Below are 17,971 nucleotides of genomic sequence, written 5' to 3' on the forward strand. Positions count from 1 at the left end.
ACACTATGTCAGGTTCTCAACCCACTGAGCCACAACGGGAACTTCCAAGATGAGTCCTAAGGCCCCACTGATGGTCCTGTGGCCTTAGCTATCTGGGCCTGGCCACCCCCCAGTGCTGGCTCAAGACTGCAACTGGGATTACTTTTCAAAGCAACACCCAGACTTGGTTTGGGGAGCGGGGTGGGGGAGCACATCAGGTACCCCCTCTCACAGATGAGGGGACACTTCATTACATGCAGGAGGGAGGCCTCAGGGCCCCCCAGAAGTGACTGTGCCATTAGCCGCAGTGGTGATGTTGGGATTATGTGACCTGGCTCCCCAAAGTGATTTTCATCCAGAAAGAGCTGTCACTGCTGTGTGAGGCCCTTGGGAGCCCTGTGCCCGGGGTCCACCGGCTCTTCCCCCACGGTCTACCTCCATGGTGCTCATTCTATGCACTCCAGGCAAACACGGGGGCACAGCCTAACCATGAGTCATGAGAAGTTTACAGGGCCAATCAGTAGGAATTAAAAAGTGAAATGGGAAAGAAAAAAATCAGAGTGAATCACACGAAGAAAGGTAGATACTGTTTTGTGCAACTTGTTTTACAGAGGCATGGGAGTTTCCTGACGGTCTAATGGTTAAGGATCTGGCATTGTCACTGCTGTGGCTTGGGTATGATCCCTGGCCTGGGAGCTTTTGCAAGCCATGCACACAGCCAAAAGAAAAAATATATACACACACAATATATACACACACAAATACATGTGTTGAGAAGTGTCATATGTATCTATCAGCCAAGATGCAAAATATATTTTTACTGTGGATCAAGGTGAAGAATGTTTCAATCACAAATTCACTGAATCCTACAGCTTCAACTAACCCCTGTGTGCTAAGGGCCCTCAGGCCTATTAAAGCCAAACCAACCCAGGGTTTCCTTGAGCCCATGCTATGTACTCATCACTGCCTACAGGAAATGTGAACTGAGAAACAGGTCCCGCAGGTGTCTCAAGCCACATCTAAAAATGGACTTCTACAATTCCACCCCCTCCTCTATTCCTAATTTTACTGACTGCCCCGTCCAGCAGTGTTTACTGCGGTAGGTGCTGTGGTGCAGCTGTGAGCAAGGCAGTCACGTCCTCCCACCCTCATCAAACTAGTGGTCTTGTGGGAAAGACGGAGAGCAACTCAAAAGGGCACGTACCCACAATGGAAAGGAACCCTGCTTGGCTGGGCAAGTGTGTGGTGGTGGGGGGGGTGGCTGCCGAACGGCAGATGTGGAAGGGAGGCAGGCTCAATGCAGCGTCTGAGCTTAGCCCAAAGAACAGGGAAGAGTTCCCACTGTGGCACAACAGGATCAGCGGCATCTTGGGAGCACTGGGACTCAGATTCGATCCCCAGCCCAGCACAGTGGGTTAAGGATCTGGCATTGCCATAGATGTGGCTTAAGATGCAACTGTGGTTTGGATCTGATCCCTGCTCTGGTAACTCCACATACTGCAGGGCGGCCAAAAAACAAAACAAAACAAAACAAAACCACAAAGGAATCCAACGAAGGGGTTTGAATCAAGGGGAACCACCTGGCTTATGGAGAAGGAGAGGAGACTAACCTGGGAAGGGGGAAATTTGCTGGGAAATTACCACTATATTTAAGAAGACTAGTGGCGGGCCACAGGCTCCACAAAAACAGAAGGGTTTCCAACATATGGTTTCTGGATGCAGAAACCAGAGACCTTGCTGGTGGGAATCTAATGGAAGGAGGCGTCCAAGATGACCCCAGGTTTGTGGCTTAGACAACGAGGTGGACGGTGGACCTGTTGAAACAAGGCCCCTCTGGTTGTTATCAGCAACACTGACCACTAGATGTCCAAGGCAGAAATTTTGAGTGGCCCTCACAGATTCTCTAGCCACCAGGGCCACTCCTGATGCCACCAAGCAGTGATGCCTCTACCTAAGTCTCAGCCTCCACTCCACCCTCTGAACTACCAGATTACGATGCTCCGTACTTAAAACCCCACAGTGGTTACCTACCAATTTTGCCATGAATTCCAAGTCTCCCGGCATGATATCCATGGCCCTGGCGGCCTGGCCTCACCTATCATATGAATAGTACCCTCCGATCACATGCAATTATTCAGCCTTACAAATTCTTATAAAGTACACACCTCCTCTCCTGTCTTTGGCCAGAACAACTCTCCTGCATCACTTTACTGTCTTATCTACCTGGCAGATTCCATTCTTAACTAAGTTAAAACTTAGTTCAAGAGGAGAAACCTGGAAGGTACCACCCTAACCACGTGGTGAAGGTCAGTTCCACCTATAATGGGACGTGCTGACATTCACAAGGTCGCTTTTGATGTGCACGTGCCCAAAATGCATGATACTGAACTTGATCACCAGGAAACAGTGAATAAGCCCGAACTGAAAGATATTCTACAAAACAACTGACCATGACCAGCACGATTCTAAAGTGTCAAGGTCAGGAAGGACACAGACAGACTGTGAGGAACTGCCAGGAATGGAAGGAAACCAAATGTGTGGACGGATGCCACACAGGGTCCTGCGATGGATCCTGCGCCAGAAGGTCATAAGACTTGAATACTTAGAGAATGGGCAATAATACCGTGTAACTGTGTTAATAATAATCAGTGTTACCTGATTCCGATAACGGCACTGTGATTACAGAACGGCACTGTGATTACAGAAAATATTAACATTTGAGGAGCACAGTGCAAGAATTACAGGAATTCTTTGTACTATTTTTTGTAAGTCTAAAAGTTAAAAAAAAAAGTTTTCAATTAGCTCAAATCCAGCCTTCCTGACACCTGCCATGCAGGCGGTCAGCCCTGGTGCCTCCGGCCCTGGGACAAATCCTGCTGTAATGTTCACTGCAGGGAACGCTGGTTTCTAGTCTGTATCTACTACAGAAGATATAGAGCTGCTGGAAGGAAATGTAATGCAAACTATGTAATTTAAAATTTTTCTGTAAGCCACATTTGAAAAGTAAGAAGAAAACAGGTGAAATTAATTTTTTTTGGCCATGCCTATGGCATGCACAAGTTCCCGGGCCAGGGATGGAACCTATACCACAACCTGAGTCATAGACAGTGCCAATGCCGCATCCTCCCCACCCCTGCCCATTTTTTGTTGTTGTTGTTGTTGTTTTTGTTTTTGGTCTTTTTAGGTCTAAACTCAAGGCATATGGAAATTCTCAGGCTAGGGGTCAAATTGGAGCTGCAGCTGCCAGCCTAAACCACAGCCACAGCAACTCAGTATCTGAACTGTGTCTGTGACCTACACTGCAGTTCATAGCAATGCCAGATCCTTAAACCACTGAGTGGGGCCAGGGATCCGAACCCACATCCTCATGGATACTAGTTGGGTTCGTTACCACTCAGCCACAACAGGAACTCCAATGCTGGATCCTTAACACACTCAGCCACCAGGTAACAGGTGAAAATTATTTTAATAATATAATTTAATTTACTCAACATATCCAAAATATAATTATCTTAACATGCAATCAATATACAAAGTTAGAAACATATTATTTTTCTCCCAGAGAACATCTCAGGATGCCTGGCTTGAGTCTAAGGGCGGATGGTCACATCCTTGGGCACCTGAGAGAGGCCAGAAGCTCCTCAAATGAAGAATCTGGGCTTTACTTATATTCCATTCCTGTTACCAACAGTGACTAGAATGTAGGTACTGAATTAACACGGGCTTCAAAGCAAACACCGAAAACCCTTGCGCTCCCCCACCCTGCCCCACAGGTGTGGACACTCACGGGCATGGTGGATCCATCCTTCTCCATCTTCAGGCTCATCTCTTTCTCCATGCCTACAACACAGACAATCATTTTTACAGTCATCCCACGAAGTGGCTGATGTTCCCTCCCAGTGAGATACTCTGGGACACCACAGCGCAGGCCCGGAAGGACATCTACAGACCTACCGACAGCATCTCAAGATTTCCAAAGGCACACTGCATTCTGCTGGTGCTGTGCTGTCTGTGCTCAAAGTCCCAATCAGCCAGGAGAAAGAGGGGCGGGTTAGTCGGCCATAAAGGGAACCAGGGCTTCAGGTGGAGAGGATGGTCAAGGCTGCCCCCTGGTGTCCATGAGAAGTTTTGCAAAGGAATTGTACTAACCACAGGGTCATTTCAGAAATGGGAAACACTGAAAGCTATACCGTCACCACATTGGTGATGAATCTACACTCCAGCCCCAAAGGGTACCCTCGGTCAAACTAATAAATGTAGCAGATAAAACAAAAAGCTCTAAACTTCGAAGCCTGAAAACTAAACGCCTTATCCTCCCTGTATCCTTCAAACTGGTTTCCTTGTCTCCATTCCACTGCCCAGAGGCAACATTTTATTTATTTATTTTTTTGTGGTGTAGGGGGAGTGTTGTGCCCAGGGGATGTGGAAGTTCCTAGACCGGGGACTGAACCCATGCCACAGCAGTGACCCAAGTCCCTGCAGTGACAACACTGGATCCTTAATCTATTGCACCACATGAAAACACCAGAGAGGCAACATTTTAGAGAAACCAACACTATGCCTTTTCTAATTAAAGGAACATGCTTTAACTCATTGAACAAAAAAATTTAAATATGGAGAAGCACACGAAACGCTAAAGCAACTCCTCAATATGCAATCACAAATTACTACTTTAGTGTACAACCTGTCAATAATGAACTATTTGAAACACAAATGTGACCAGCACTATTCTGCTTAAAAACCTTCCATGGCTCCCCTACACCAATAAAGCCCAAACTCCTTGGGATGACCTCGTATTCCTACTAGCCCTCTACTCACAGAGAGCTACTGGGCATTTCAAAGACGTGGCTGGTTCCCTCCCATCCCCATGTGAGGTTTCCTAGGGCACAGCTGTGGATGCATCTATCAAGAGCAAGCCTGAAGGTGACCTCCCAGGAGACAGACTTGGCTTTGCCAATCCCACCTCTGTCCCCTCCCACCCCTGCAAGGCCCTGGCTTCATGACACGGCTAATCATTGGTTCTGACAGTGTTCATGGGAGCTGTGCTGTTGGCTCTGTAAACTTCTGCCAAAGGAATTTCCTCCTCATAAGGAAGGAGATCATTCAACAAACATGGACCGTGCACCTACACCAGAGGAAAGTCCTAGATGAGTCACTCACAGTCCTCAATCCCAAGAAGTTTGTCAAAGATACCTTCCAAAATTAATACAGGGAATGGGGGACATGGGAAGAAATGTGCTGGGACCCAAGTGACCTGAGACAGGCCTGAAAGGTTGAGCAGAATTTCCTTTTTGTATTTTTTTCTTTTTAGGGCCACACCTGCAGCATATGGAAGTTCCCAGGCTAGGGGTCAAAATGGAGCTGCAGCTGCCAGCCTACACCGTGGCCACAGCCAAGGCAACACTGGATCTGAGCCACATCTGTGACCTACGTGCAGTGGCACCCCACTGAGCAGGGCCAGGGACTGAACCAACATCCTCACAGACACTATGTCAGGCTCTGAACCTGCTGAACCACAATGGGAACTCCAAGGATGGGCATAATTTCTATAGGAGATGGTGAAGAGGTGTTTCACACACGAGAATAAGTGTAGGTAACAGAAGATCCCATGTGACGAGTGCAGGGGGCATAAAAGGACCTGGCAAAAAGGGTTGTCGGGGAGAATATCAGGGCAGAAAGAGGCCTGGGAGGAAATAACAGTGCCTGGCATGTTTACTTGACAGATGGGAAACTGAGACTGAGGTAGGTGGGGTGGCTGGAGAGATAACCTCACAGAGTCCAGATTTCTACCTGCTTCTCTGGTTAGATGATAGATGGTGATTTTTAAAATTTTTTAAAGCCCCACACTACAATACACCACTGAAGGCCTGAGCTCTTAAATAATGTCTAATGGAGTCAGGAACGTGGCGCTAAACATTTCACAAGTCACGGGTAAGGACACGACACAGCTTGCAACCTGGAAAAGGGCCTCGGATCTAGAAGGTTCAAAAGCGGAAGACAGAAGTTTCAGCACAGGTTAGTCTAGGTCTGCATCAGAACATGAAGAAGGATTCTGTAGGGCACTGGTCGGTTTCCATCCACCACATCTGTGAGCAGAAACATTGATAATAGTCGGGTGTGATGAAAACTATCCCATTACAACGTTAGCTTTGTGGTTAGAGGAATGTGGAACCAGACTGCTGAGAACTAGACTTCTAGCCCTCCCACCAACTAGACAAGTGATCTTGGCCGAGTTACTTAACTTTGGCTTCACCTGCTCGCTCTGAAAAGGGGGAAAGAGAATGCTGGCCTATTGAGAAGTGACCGAATACACAAGAAGCACTAAGAGCAGTGCCTGTACATAGAAGTAACTATACATGTTGTTGTTAGTATTTCTGCCCGTGAAACAAGGACCCCAAAATCACAACATGGGTACATGACACTTTACTTTAGGATGTGACCAGATGGAAGCAGGCTGACACATGGGTGTCTCCGTACATCCCGCCACACTTATCCACGCATCCCTAGCGCTTCCAGACATCCTTGTGTGTCTCTTCTCCAGGCAAAGTCCAGATCAGGGACCTAATCTACTCTTCAAAGGTTCTCTAATCTCTCTAAGGCATCTCCTGCTCTGGGCTTCCAGGCATTTCAATTGCTTATGTACATTAGAGAGATGAAGATAAGCTTCCGTACCTGCTTCTGAGGATGAAAACGTATGATTTATGGCAGACACGGGAACATGGGAACAGTCAAAGTACTCCAGGTCTTCCTCTGGCTCACCTTTCCCCTCGGCCCCGGTGGGTTTCTGACCGCAGGTCGTGGACGCCAGCTTCTCCTCATCTGTTGCGTGGCCATCCCTGTTGGAAATGTCAGAAATCTGGGAGATCACTGCTCCTTCATCCTGGGAAGGCAAGAGAGAAAATGCTACCGTTTAGGAGGGCAAACCAAGGGGAAGGCCACCTCACAGGGATGGCCACGCAGCGGCCACTGAGCAACGGACATTGTCCCCAGGTTGGGGGACAATCCAGGAAAGAAGCTGCAGCCTCTGAGTCAGAAAAGGCTGTATTTTCTAGGACCTTGCTTCTGTGATTTCAACTTGAGGTTTGAAAAAATTAAGCTTTTCTAGTCTAAATTCATAAGCAAGATGTTTACGTGGTTGAAGGCAGTGGTTCTCATGTATTCTGCTCAGACTGCTCCTAAAGTTTTTTGGGGAAATTTATGTACTCCTTCGTATTTTCAGGTGACATCCAAAATCTGAGTAAGCGTTTCCATTGTGGCTCCGGGGGTTAAGAACCCGTATTCATGAGGATGCGGGTTCAATCCCTGACCTCGCTCAGTGGGTTAAGAATCTGGTGTTGCCCACAAGCTGCAGCATCGATCGCAGATGCGGCTCGGATCTGGCAATACTGTGGCTGTGGTGCAGGCCGGCAGCTGCAGCTCCAATTCGACCCCTCGCTTGGGGATTTTCATATGCCACTGGTGCAGCCCTAAAAATTAAACAAAAAATAAAAACCTCTGAGTAGAAGTTCAAATAGTCACAAGGGATACAATATCTGCTATGCATTATTTGTTTGCTTATTTATTTGTCCTTCTGGTTTTCTTGATGTAAGTGACACAAAGCACTGTATAACTTTAAGGTGTGCAGCATGATGATCTGACTTATATACATCATAAAATTATTACAAATTTTAATAATTAACTTTAGAGAACATCCATACTCTCATACAGATACAAAATAAACAAATTCTGTTATATTTTAAATATGAATTTTGCTTATTAATTTAATCGTTATTTGATACTTTCTGATTTAAAAAATCAAACATGAACAAGCTCTTTAATAGAAACTTACATCATTCCTTCCCCTCTCTGAATTTGCATTTCCTCTCTACTTCCATCAAGAAATTATTCCAAAGAAATGCATTTGCATGCTTGAATGTCATTTAATGCTCTCCTATTTGTTTAAAATTTTTTCTCTATTGACCATAAGTCTCTGTAAGTGCTAACATTTTTTCTTATGGAGGGTCATCATTATGACAAATGCACAATTTAGTCTAAAAATATTACAGTGTCTGATAAGTGCAACAGAAAATGAAAGTAGATTTTTAAAAAATGGACATCAATTACAATTTTGTTGCATCAATTTTTAAAAACTTTTACAATGCAATGTGTCTTTTTCCTGAAGTAAGTCAAAGGTAAATTTTTCATGATTCTTGCTGCCTGTTTTAGCAGCATGTGAAGATGAATACTTTATACATTGTAATAGATGAAGAAGCAATGAAATTGCAAATCTTTTTGGTTTTTCAAAATCTTAAACCATGTTCCAAGTTTTTGGTTTAAATTAACCTTAAGGAGTTCCTGTTGTGGCGCAGTGGTTAACGAATCCGACTAGGAACCATGAGGTTGCGGGTTCGGTCCCTGCCCTTGCTCAGTGGGTTAACGATCCGGCGTTGCCGTGAGCTGTGGTGTAGGTTGCAGACGCGGCTCGGATCCTGCGTTGCTGTGGCTGTGGCGTAGGCCGGTGGCTACAGCTCCGATTCAACCCCTAGCCTGGGAACCTCCATATGCCGCGGGAGCGGCCCAAGAAATAGCAACAACAACAACAAAAGACAAAAATAAATAAATAAATAAATAAATTAATTAATTAATTAATTAAACTTAAAATGGATTCTATTAACCAATGAGCATATTTTTGTAATCACAGTTACACTGAAAAAAAGTTTTAAAAGGCAAAAATAAAGGATCTCATTGCAATCAAATGGGTCCAGACTTTTGGCTTTTTTGTGTTTCCCAATTAATTATTTATCACTGAAAAATATGTGCTGCTAGAATGAAACAAAAGTCAGTATCAATTTTACTCCTGTTTTTCATTTTATAATTATAATCAATAAGAAGCCAGAAGTCTTACTTATATAAGTAGATGAAACAAAAGGAAGTTTTATAACAAAAACATCTCAATTCTTTGAAGCCCTTTCCAAGTTATGAACCAAAAAATTCTATCATCAATAATTGTCTTTTAAATTGAGATATAATTGGCATATACCTTTGCGTCAAAAATTATTTATAATCATCTATCTGCTGACCATTCAGGTTCTATTTTGTTGAAAGCAATAAAGTGGAAAACCATCTGACTTAAAAAACATATTATCCAGGAGTTCCCTGGTGGCTCAGTGGGTTAAGGATCTAGCACTGTTGTTGCTGTGGCCAGGGTTTGATCCCTGGCCCCAGAACGGCTGCATGCTGAGGGTGAGGCCAAAACATATATACATACATACATATATATATATGTATTACACCAATATTTCAAATCCACTCCCTTTTGGGGCCCCAGAAGTTTCACACCCAGTGGTGATGCACCTTAGCGATGAGACTGAGAACGAGACGGGTGAGAGGGACTTTACCGAAAAAGTGGGAAAAGAGTAACTGCAAAGGATCCCTTGTCTTCAGAGGCCTTCTCAGATCATCTTAGGAGGCCAAGCATCTGGGAACTGGTTGCCACACAGCTGAGCTCTCAGATCCCCGTGGGAAAATCTTCTTTAGTCACCACCCATGAAGACACTGTCCGGGGGGGCAGGGACAGACTTACCTGAGAACACCCATCCAAAGCAAGAGACTGGGCTTCATATTTCTTCACCTTACAGCCACTCCTGGGAAAAGACAAACAAGACACCAGGCCGGTTTGGAATCACATTGACAGCCTCGGAGCTAGGAGATGGAGCGGGCGGCGGAGTGTGCAGACAGAAGCCGAAGCAAGCAGCCCCACACGAGTCACATGTGTACAAGCAGACATGGGAGCACCTTCCCGTCTCTGGATCTTCTCCCAGGAGACAGGGCAAGCAAAGAACTGTGATTCAGTGACCGCCCCACTTGTTTCTGCGGGAGGCTAACCACCAGGACCCAGGCCCCTGGGTCACTACTTGTATACCAGCAGTAGCCTTTCCCAGAGTAGCCCCAGCACCTGGAGACGGTCGGGTCACCTGACCTGCACTCACGTAGCTTTGGTATTTGCTAGAAAAATTACCACGCCGGACCACGTTCTTTAGAAATTCTTTATTGTACTAAGAGCCACGGGAGTCTGGTAAGACAGCTCCAGACCTGTGTGCTCACAGAGGAGGGCTGGGCAACAGAAGGGATGAAATAAAAATACCTGAGTAAAGTGTTATCATTCTTATTACGTAGGAAGATGGAAAGCGAACGTCAGGGCCAGAACAGGGGAAGCTCAAAGCACCTGCTGTATTTAAGCTGGTTCTGTTTTTGTTAGCTGCCCCAAAGCATATGGACTTCCCAGGCCAGGGATCAGATCCAAGCCGAAGTTGCGGCCTGCACCGCAGCTGTGGCAACACCAGATCTTTTAAACCACTGTGCGTCCTGGTGCTGCAGAAACACCACTGATCCTGTTGTGTCACAGTGGGAACTCCTAAGCTGGTACAAACTTTGTGATCCAAAGGCTAGTTCAGATTCTGTTCTGTTTTTTGTTTGTTTGTTTTTTCTTTTCTTTTTCATTTCTTTCTTTCTTTCTTTCTTTCTTTTTTTTTTTTCTTTTTATGGCCACATCTGTGGCATATGGTAGTTCCCAGGCTACGGCTGAATCAGAGCTGCAGTTTCAGGCCTACACCACAGCCAGAGAAACTCAGGATCTGAGCCACATCAGCTCACAGCAACACCAGATCCTTAACCCACTGATCGAGGCCACGGATCAAAACCGCATCCTCACGGACACTACGTCGGGTCCTTAACCCACTGAGCCACAATGGGAACTCCTGTTCCATTATGATGAACTTAAAATTTCCAGTACCAACACTCTGACCCCTGCAAGTCTTTCTTGTTCTGTGGGGCAAAGGCAAAGACCAGCATACCTAGGTGCCACCCCCTAGTGCCTGGTTTTCTTTCCAGGCCTGAAAGTCACCCCTGCCACCAAACTCAAGATGAAATGTATCTCTTGCTCCAAGGCGGCCACCTTCTCCTATCATCAAAAACATCAATTGTTTCTGACATTAAATAGCAGAGCAGTTCCTCAAACACTGCGGGGGTGATGGGGGGCCAAGCCAGCACGCAGCAGCGCAGCGCCACATGGGGCGTGCCAAGCCGGGGAATGCAAGCTCTGGCACCTGAGGTGGGAGGGCCCACCTCCTCTCCCTGAGGCACAGACTGCAAGGCTCAGCTGACTCATGGGGCAGCAAATGAAATGCACAAAACCACCAGAAGATCAAACTCAGAAAGGGAGGCCAACATGCTATGAAGAGATGCTGGGGGTAGGGAGGCGGCGGGGGAGCTGCCAAAGGTCCCAGCGAGAAACGGAAAACAACAGTGGGGGTACTTACAACAGAAAACAGAGAAATTTCACTTGTTCAGAGGTCCTGAGGCACCAACGAAATTAGAGACAGGAAAGAGACAGATGGAGAGAAAAATCATGTAAAGCCTGGAATACTTCTCTCTAGTCTGGCAGACATAGAGACTGCAAAACCCTCTCTATGAGGTGAGACACAAATTAAAAATGTCATCCTGGTGACTGTTACCACTCGTGAGTGAATGATTATCAGGAGTAAGGACGTGGTAGAAAAACTTGGAACTGCCAGACAGTCAAATGCACAGATGAAGAGTAAACTCTCAAATACTTGTAAATGTATAAAACATGACTGCGGAGTATGTTTACTCTCTCTCTCTCTCTTTTTTTTTTTTTTTTCTTTTTGCCCGTGCCCACGGCACAAGGAAGTTCCCAGGCCAGGGATCGAACCCACACCAAAGCAGTGACTCACGCCGGATCTTTAACCTGCTGCGCCACCAGAGAACCTGAGTACGTTTACTTTTTTTTGTTTGTTTTTGTTTTTTTAGGCATATGGAGGTTCCCAGGCTAGGGGTCCAATCAGAGCTACAGCTGCCAGCTTACACCACAGCCACAGCAATTCCAGATCTGAGCCACATCTGTGCTCTATACCACAGCTCACAGCAACGTCGGATCCTTAACCCACTGAGCAAGGCCAGGGATCGAACCTGTGTCCTCATGGATACTAGTTGGGGTCATTACCACTGAGCCATGATGGGAACTCCAACAAAGTGGTTTTAAATAATTTACCTTATTTGGTCCACAAAATCCAAATCATAGGATGATGTTTATGGAAAAAGAATCTGAGAAGTGACTTACATCATCTTTTAAGAAGTCACACAAGTATGGTTATCAGAACCTCTAACTTTCCGCTAGAGTCTACCTCCACCTGTATATTTCTACAATGAGGGGATGTGCTAAAGAAAATCCCAGAGTTACACAAGGGGTTGAGCACCCTTCTGCAGAAAGGATGAGGAGCCAAGAACTTTGGCTACATATGAGTTTCTTTAAAAAATCTCTAAGGTTTTTAGATCAAGAAGTCCATTCATCAAAAACATAACAGGAGGAAAATGCTAGCAGGTGAGGGTGGCAGGACTGGGGAGACAGTGCTCGGTGCTGCAGAAAACAGGTGTAGGATAACTCCTCTCCCTCTGGCCCTGACTGGCTCTTTTGCAACCTGAACGCACAACTGCACGCCCTCAACAAGCAAATGAAGGGAGCCCCCCAGTGACCCCTTATCCACCCCGCTGGGAAGGACTGCCCATACCTAGGGTAGCCCATGTTAGAAAGCACCCAGGCAAAGCCTGGCCATCGCATCCCCTGGGCACTGTCTAGACGTAGGTAACTAACCTGAGCCACATAAGAGTACTCTGAGGACACCTGATCCAAAATACTTTTCAGCAACCATTTAACTGCTCATCTATAACCAAAGAACAGATTGAGAACTACGAATGACATTTCATTTCTTCCGGATGTTCTAGGGAATGTTCTGGGGCTGCGGAAGGACCAGTTCCTACCTTCCTCAAGCTTTTTGGTCCTGACTGATAACGCTCAGCTCTTTAAACCTTTTTCTCTGGTGCCAATCACCAGGCCACCCGGCATTTTCCTTTAAGTCACAGTCATGCTGGAGATCACTGTCCCAGCTGGGCTGTGGTGACAAGAAGCATTTCTTCTCACCTTCCCTTTCCCTATTTCATCCTCCATGTCACGGGTCCTTCTTTACATCTAATTTTTAGTAAGATGTCAGAGGACCACTGAGAAAGATGGTTGACTCAAGTTTTGTGATAAGGAACTTTGTGACAAATTTAAACTGAAACGTGACACGGACCATGGCCTGAGGGTGACCATTCTGAGAGCTCCAAGGACCTTGCAAAAGTAGCTCCAGATTTCACAGAAGAGGGGAGTCAGGAGAAAGATTTCACATGACAAAAGACTAATGGACTAATTCAGTCAGATCTGGGCAACTGTTTAAAATATATTCTTGACTTTTTTTTTTCACCTCCTCACTAATAGAGCCAGAAGCTTTACCAGGAGACATAAGAATTCTCACACCTTTTAGTGGTGAGTTTGTTTCCATCAAAAACCAGAGCTCAAGTGAAAAGACTTCTATAAGACCCTTTCCCACGTGTTACTGACACTACACAGGTGACTTGCACACTTGGAATTTTTCTTTTACCCACAGAGAGTCTGAAGATGGCGACTGGCACTGATACTTGCATAAAAATACAAGCATATAAAAAATCCTGTGTATAAAATGATTCCTGACAGCTCAGACAGGATTTCTGAAAACCCTAAGTTCCTAAGCCAGAGACTGATTCTGAGCTGCAGCTGTGGCATTGCCACATCTATTAACCCACTGCACCTGGCCAGGGATCCAACCCTCAGCTCTGCAGCAAACAGATTCTTAACCCACTGTGCCACAGTGGGAACTCCAACATGCTCTTTTTTATTGAACAGGAAAAAAGTACCCAAGGTGGGAGGGAAAAAGAACTTGACTGAATAAGCTGAGGGGTTCAGAAGCAAGGCAGACAAGAAGGAAACCTCTGGTACATGGGACTCCACACCAGAATTAGGTAAACAGTGAAGACTGCAGTAGGAAGTTACGAGCTTGCTGTCTGCCCTGGGGCACCTCCGAGAGAACTTTGTTCACCAAAACCAAAAGCAGTGGCTGCCAAACTCACAAGGAGGACAGAACGCAACACCCCCACCCATCCTCACTCACGTTATTAAACGTGACTTTGGCTTCTTGGGTGACTCTAAGATTTCACTGATATGATTACCGGCAGGAGACACAAAGTCACTGCCTGTTAAAGTCAGAGTGGGTTTAAAGGGATCCAGGGATTCGTCAATGTCATCCTGGTCGAAGCAGTAGGAGCCCTGAGAGGGGAGCGGGGGGCAGTGCTGCAGGATGGAGGGGCTTCCAAAGGGACCAAGGCCAGGGCTTTCCCAGGGATGGGGGTCCAACGGCGGAGAGTCTCGGAGGCCGGGAGCATCCTCTGCAGCCAGGCCTGGAAGCAACTCCAAATCTTTGGCACCCACTGGCTCCCCAGAGCAGTCTTTCCTGACCTCGGGGGTCAGTCTGTTCCCCAGCTTCCTGCCCAGTTTTTGCGGGAGGGATTCCCTGGACTCTGCATCTTCCACGTCTTCTGCGAAATCCAACTGGAGCCTCAGAGGTGAGCCCCTTGCCTCCTCAAGCACCTCAAACCCTGAGTCGTTGGTGTCACTACTAGGGACGCCTGGCCTCTCCTTAACTGCAGGGGGATGTTTCTGGATCCTGGCAACTCCTAGTCGGGAAGGGCTGGAATTCTCAGCCACCTCATCAGGACCGAACCGGCAGGACGGCCTGGGGAGGTGCGTGCCCTCCAGAGCCAGGTCGGAACCCAAGAACTCGCTGCCAATTGCCTTCTTCCTCAGGGGTACGGGCTTGGGCTTCCTCAGCCTGCTTCTGCCAACTGCGGGCTCCGGGCCTGTGCTCCCCGTCTTCAGGTCGACCTCCGTGGAAGCCCCCAGCGTGACCCCCACATTGTCCTCTGTCATCGCCTTGTCCTGGGTGCCACCCACTGAGCGGGGGGCTGCCGCCTCGCCTAAGACAGCAGGGGTGCTGCCATGAGCTGCTTTTGTTCCAAGCGCTGCCAGGACATCTGTGGGCTTCTTGGTTTCTATGGAAAATGGCCTCACTATTGAGATTTTGCTAACATCGTGTTCAGGTTCTTCTCTGAGATCCTTGATGGGGGAAGAGTCTGCAGCAGCCCGTGGAGCCACCTCGTGTTCCGAGGGTCTAGAACAAGCCTCTGTTGAAAATTTTTCTACCACTTCTGCCACCAGATGTTCGTCCACTTCTTGTGAATCTGGAACAAAACACAAAGGCCACCTATCAACAAATTATCTTTTCGGCACTGATCAATATTCTCTACTAGCAGAATCCACAGAGAGATAGACAGGACGCCCTTCCCTCTTTGCTTTTACCAGCTTCCCTACAGTTCGGCAGGGATGGCGGTGTGGCCTGAAAGGGCACAGCTGGTACTACACCCTAAAATGAGGTTTTCAGAGTTCCTGTTGTGGCTCAGCAGGTTAAGAACCCAACACAGTATCTGTGAGGATGTGGGTTCAATCCCTGGCCTTACTCAGTGCGTTAAGGATACAGTGCTGCTGCAAGCTACAGCTCGGATCTGGCATTGCTATGGCTATGGTGTAGGCCAGCAGCTGTAGCTCCATTTTACCCCCGGCCCAGGAACTTCCATATGTCACACGTGTGGACTTAGAAAGAAAAATTTCCATCCCAAACGGTGTGTGTGCATTATTCAAGTTATGCAAATAACCAAGTTATACAAATAATAATTATACCAAGCAGAGCTATTTAGGAAAAGATCATGGGCCCTCTGCAAAGCATACTAATATGCTAAAATTCATAGGTTAAAATAACTGGTCTAGAAGAAATTCTGGACACTGACAGCTTAGGCAGAGAGATCTGATCTGCCACTGACATAGTTCCCAAGCACTGCCTGACTGCCTGGATTTTTATGCAGTAAGCAGATTTTAATCTCTGGATGTTTAAAATAAGTAAAACTTCTCCCCCAGAGTAGAATTTAAAGAACTGGACTGTTTTAAAATTAAATGAAAAACTCATCATGGCCTGCTCAGAATAACTTCTCTACATACTTTTATAAACTAAAAGAAGAACCAAATAAAGAAACTAATTTAAAAAAGGAGCAACAGAAAAATGGCTTTGAGAACAAACAGCCCTTATTTTAATAAGACACAGATCATAAAACAGTAACATTTTTTTTCTTTACAAGTTCCCTCTCTTAGGCCAGAAATTGTCTCAAATCATTGGTGAAAATTAAAGATCCTTTTAAATTGGGGTCTTATTAGGAGAAACACTGCAATCAGGAAAGTGAAAATGAGGGTATTTCTGAGACACTGCATGCCTAACTTAGAGATCTGAAGTAATAATAAAGTAGCAGCAAAAAGTGAGGAAACTGGTTATCTCAGTATCTCATGATTTAAGGGAAACTCAGAGATGACCGTCTAGTCCTACCTCCTAATCCTAATCCTAGTCTAGAATCAAAGGACCAAGCATCACTGGGGTTGTTTTTAAAATCTCTCACACATCTTCTTCTTTTCAGTGCTGCACCTGCAGCATATGGCTCCCAGGCTAGGGGGGTTGAAATCGGAGCTGCTATTGTGGTGTACACCACAGCCACAGCAACACCGGATCCTTAAGACACTGAGTGAGACCAGGGATTGAACCCTTATCACAGAGACAACAATGGATCTTTAACCCACTGAGCCACAACAGGAACTCCACACATCTCTTTATATGATTCCTTTATAGCTGGAATTTGCAAGGGTTTACAAATTATTCTGCCCAATGCTTCAGATAATCTACCAATGCCCAATATGTCTTGTTTTTAAAAATATATTTAACTATTACTAATACTATAATTAAAAAAAAAAAAGCTCTCAATTCATGACGTCTGGCATTCAACATATTTCAAAAGGATGTTTTTTGTTTTGGGGAGTTTTTTTTGGCTGCCCCACAGCATTTGGAAGTTCTCGGGCCAGGGATCAAACCTGGGCCACAGCAGCGACCCAAGCCACTACAGAGATAAAGCTGGATACCCAACCTGCTGAGGAACTTCCAAAAGGATATTTTTTAAAAAGAGGAAGCAGGAGTTCCCGTCATGGCGCATGGTTCTGACTAGGAACCATGAGGTTTCCGGTTCGATCAATGGCCTTGCTCAATGGGTTAAGGATCCGGCGTTGCTGTGAGCTGTGGTGTAGGTCGCAGACACGGCTCAGATCTGGCGTGGCTGTGGTGTAGGCCAGTGGCTACAGCTCCAATTAGACCCCTAGCCTGGGAACCTCCATATGCGGATGCGGCGCTAAAAAACAAATAAATAAATAAAATAAAAAGAGGAAGCAAATGTGGTAAAATCTTGAAAACTGTTGAACCCAGGGGTGGGTGTAAAGGGGTTTTCATTGTACTATTTTCTTTGCTGTATACTTTTGAAAACTTTCCAAATAATTTCTTTTTTGGGGGGGGCTGCACCCGAGGCAGGCTAGGGGTCCAATCGGAGCTGTAGCCGCCTGCCTACGCCATAGCCACGTCCAGATCTGAGATGCATCTTTGACCTACACCAGCTCACAGCAACGCCGGATCCTTAACCCACTGAGTGAGGCCAGGGATCGAACCCACATCTTCATGGATACTAGTCGGACTCATTGTCACTGCGCCTCAATGGGAACTCCCAAAATAAAAAAATTTTAAACCCAACTGCATTATGCAGAGAACTTTAACAAGAATGCTTTACCATATACTAGCAATTTTACCTTGTGTACAGACACCCTATTCTCTCTCTGTATATCTGAGCCGTTACACTGTTACTGCTTGTTTCTCTTGGCTGATGGGGGGTGGCAAGACAAGCAATGATGAAAACACACCATCAAAAACCCAAAAATCGGTGAAAATCTGAGCGAAACAGGCTCCGTTAGAAGCCAGGCCAGGTCCGGGCACACCTGCTCACGCCCTGGTGTCAGTCGGTTATACAAAATCGAATCTTAATGTACCAAAGTAGAAAGAGTTACCACTTATTTTATGTGAGCCACGAAGGGTGTTTAAGCAGGGGTGGAATAAAATCAGACTTATGTTCTCAACAGCTCACTCCGGTTGAAATGGGGAGAAGGGCTGGA

General features: G+C 46.1%; 1 protein-coding gene across 20 annotated transcripts in view; it reads right to left on the bottom strand.

The window, feature by feature from the left end:
- TACC1 (transforming acidic coiled-coil containing protein 1) overlaps nt 1-17,971 on the bottom strand; it is a 112,122-nt gene that overhangs the window by 22,300 nt on the left and 71,851 nt on the right. For 7 of the 20 annotated variants that reach the window (XM_021075690.1, XM_021075693.1, XM_021075683.1 and 4 more), the window contains 4 exons: nt 14,001-15,126; nt 9,542-9,602; nt 6,739-6,859; nt 3,767-3,819 (listed from right to left, as the gene is read on the bottom strand). In XM_021075690.1, the coding sequence (XP_020931349.1) occupies nt 3,767-3,819; nt 6,739-6,859; nt 9,542-9,602; nt 14,001-15,126 (1,361 nt within the window). Of the gene's footprint in view, nt 1-3,766; nt 3,820-6,651; nt 6,860-9,541; nt 9,603-11,276; nt 11,313-14,000; nt 15,127-17,971 lie in introns of all 20 variants that reach the window. The other 13 variants (XM_021075676.1, XM_021075692.1, XM_021075686.1 and 10 more) reach the window with 4 other exon arrangements.

Source organism: Sus scrofa, chromosome 15, assembly GCF_000003025.6.
Source record: "Sus scrofa isolate TJ Tabasco breed Duroc chromosome 15, Sscrofa11.1, whole genome shotgun sequence".
Classification (NCBI taxonomy): Eukaryota; Metazoa; Chordata; class Mammalia; order Artiodactyla; family Suidae; genus Sus; species Sus scrofa.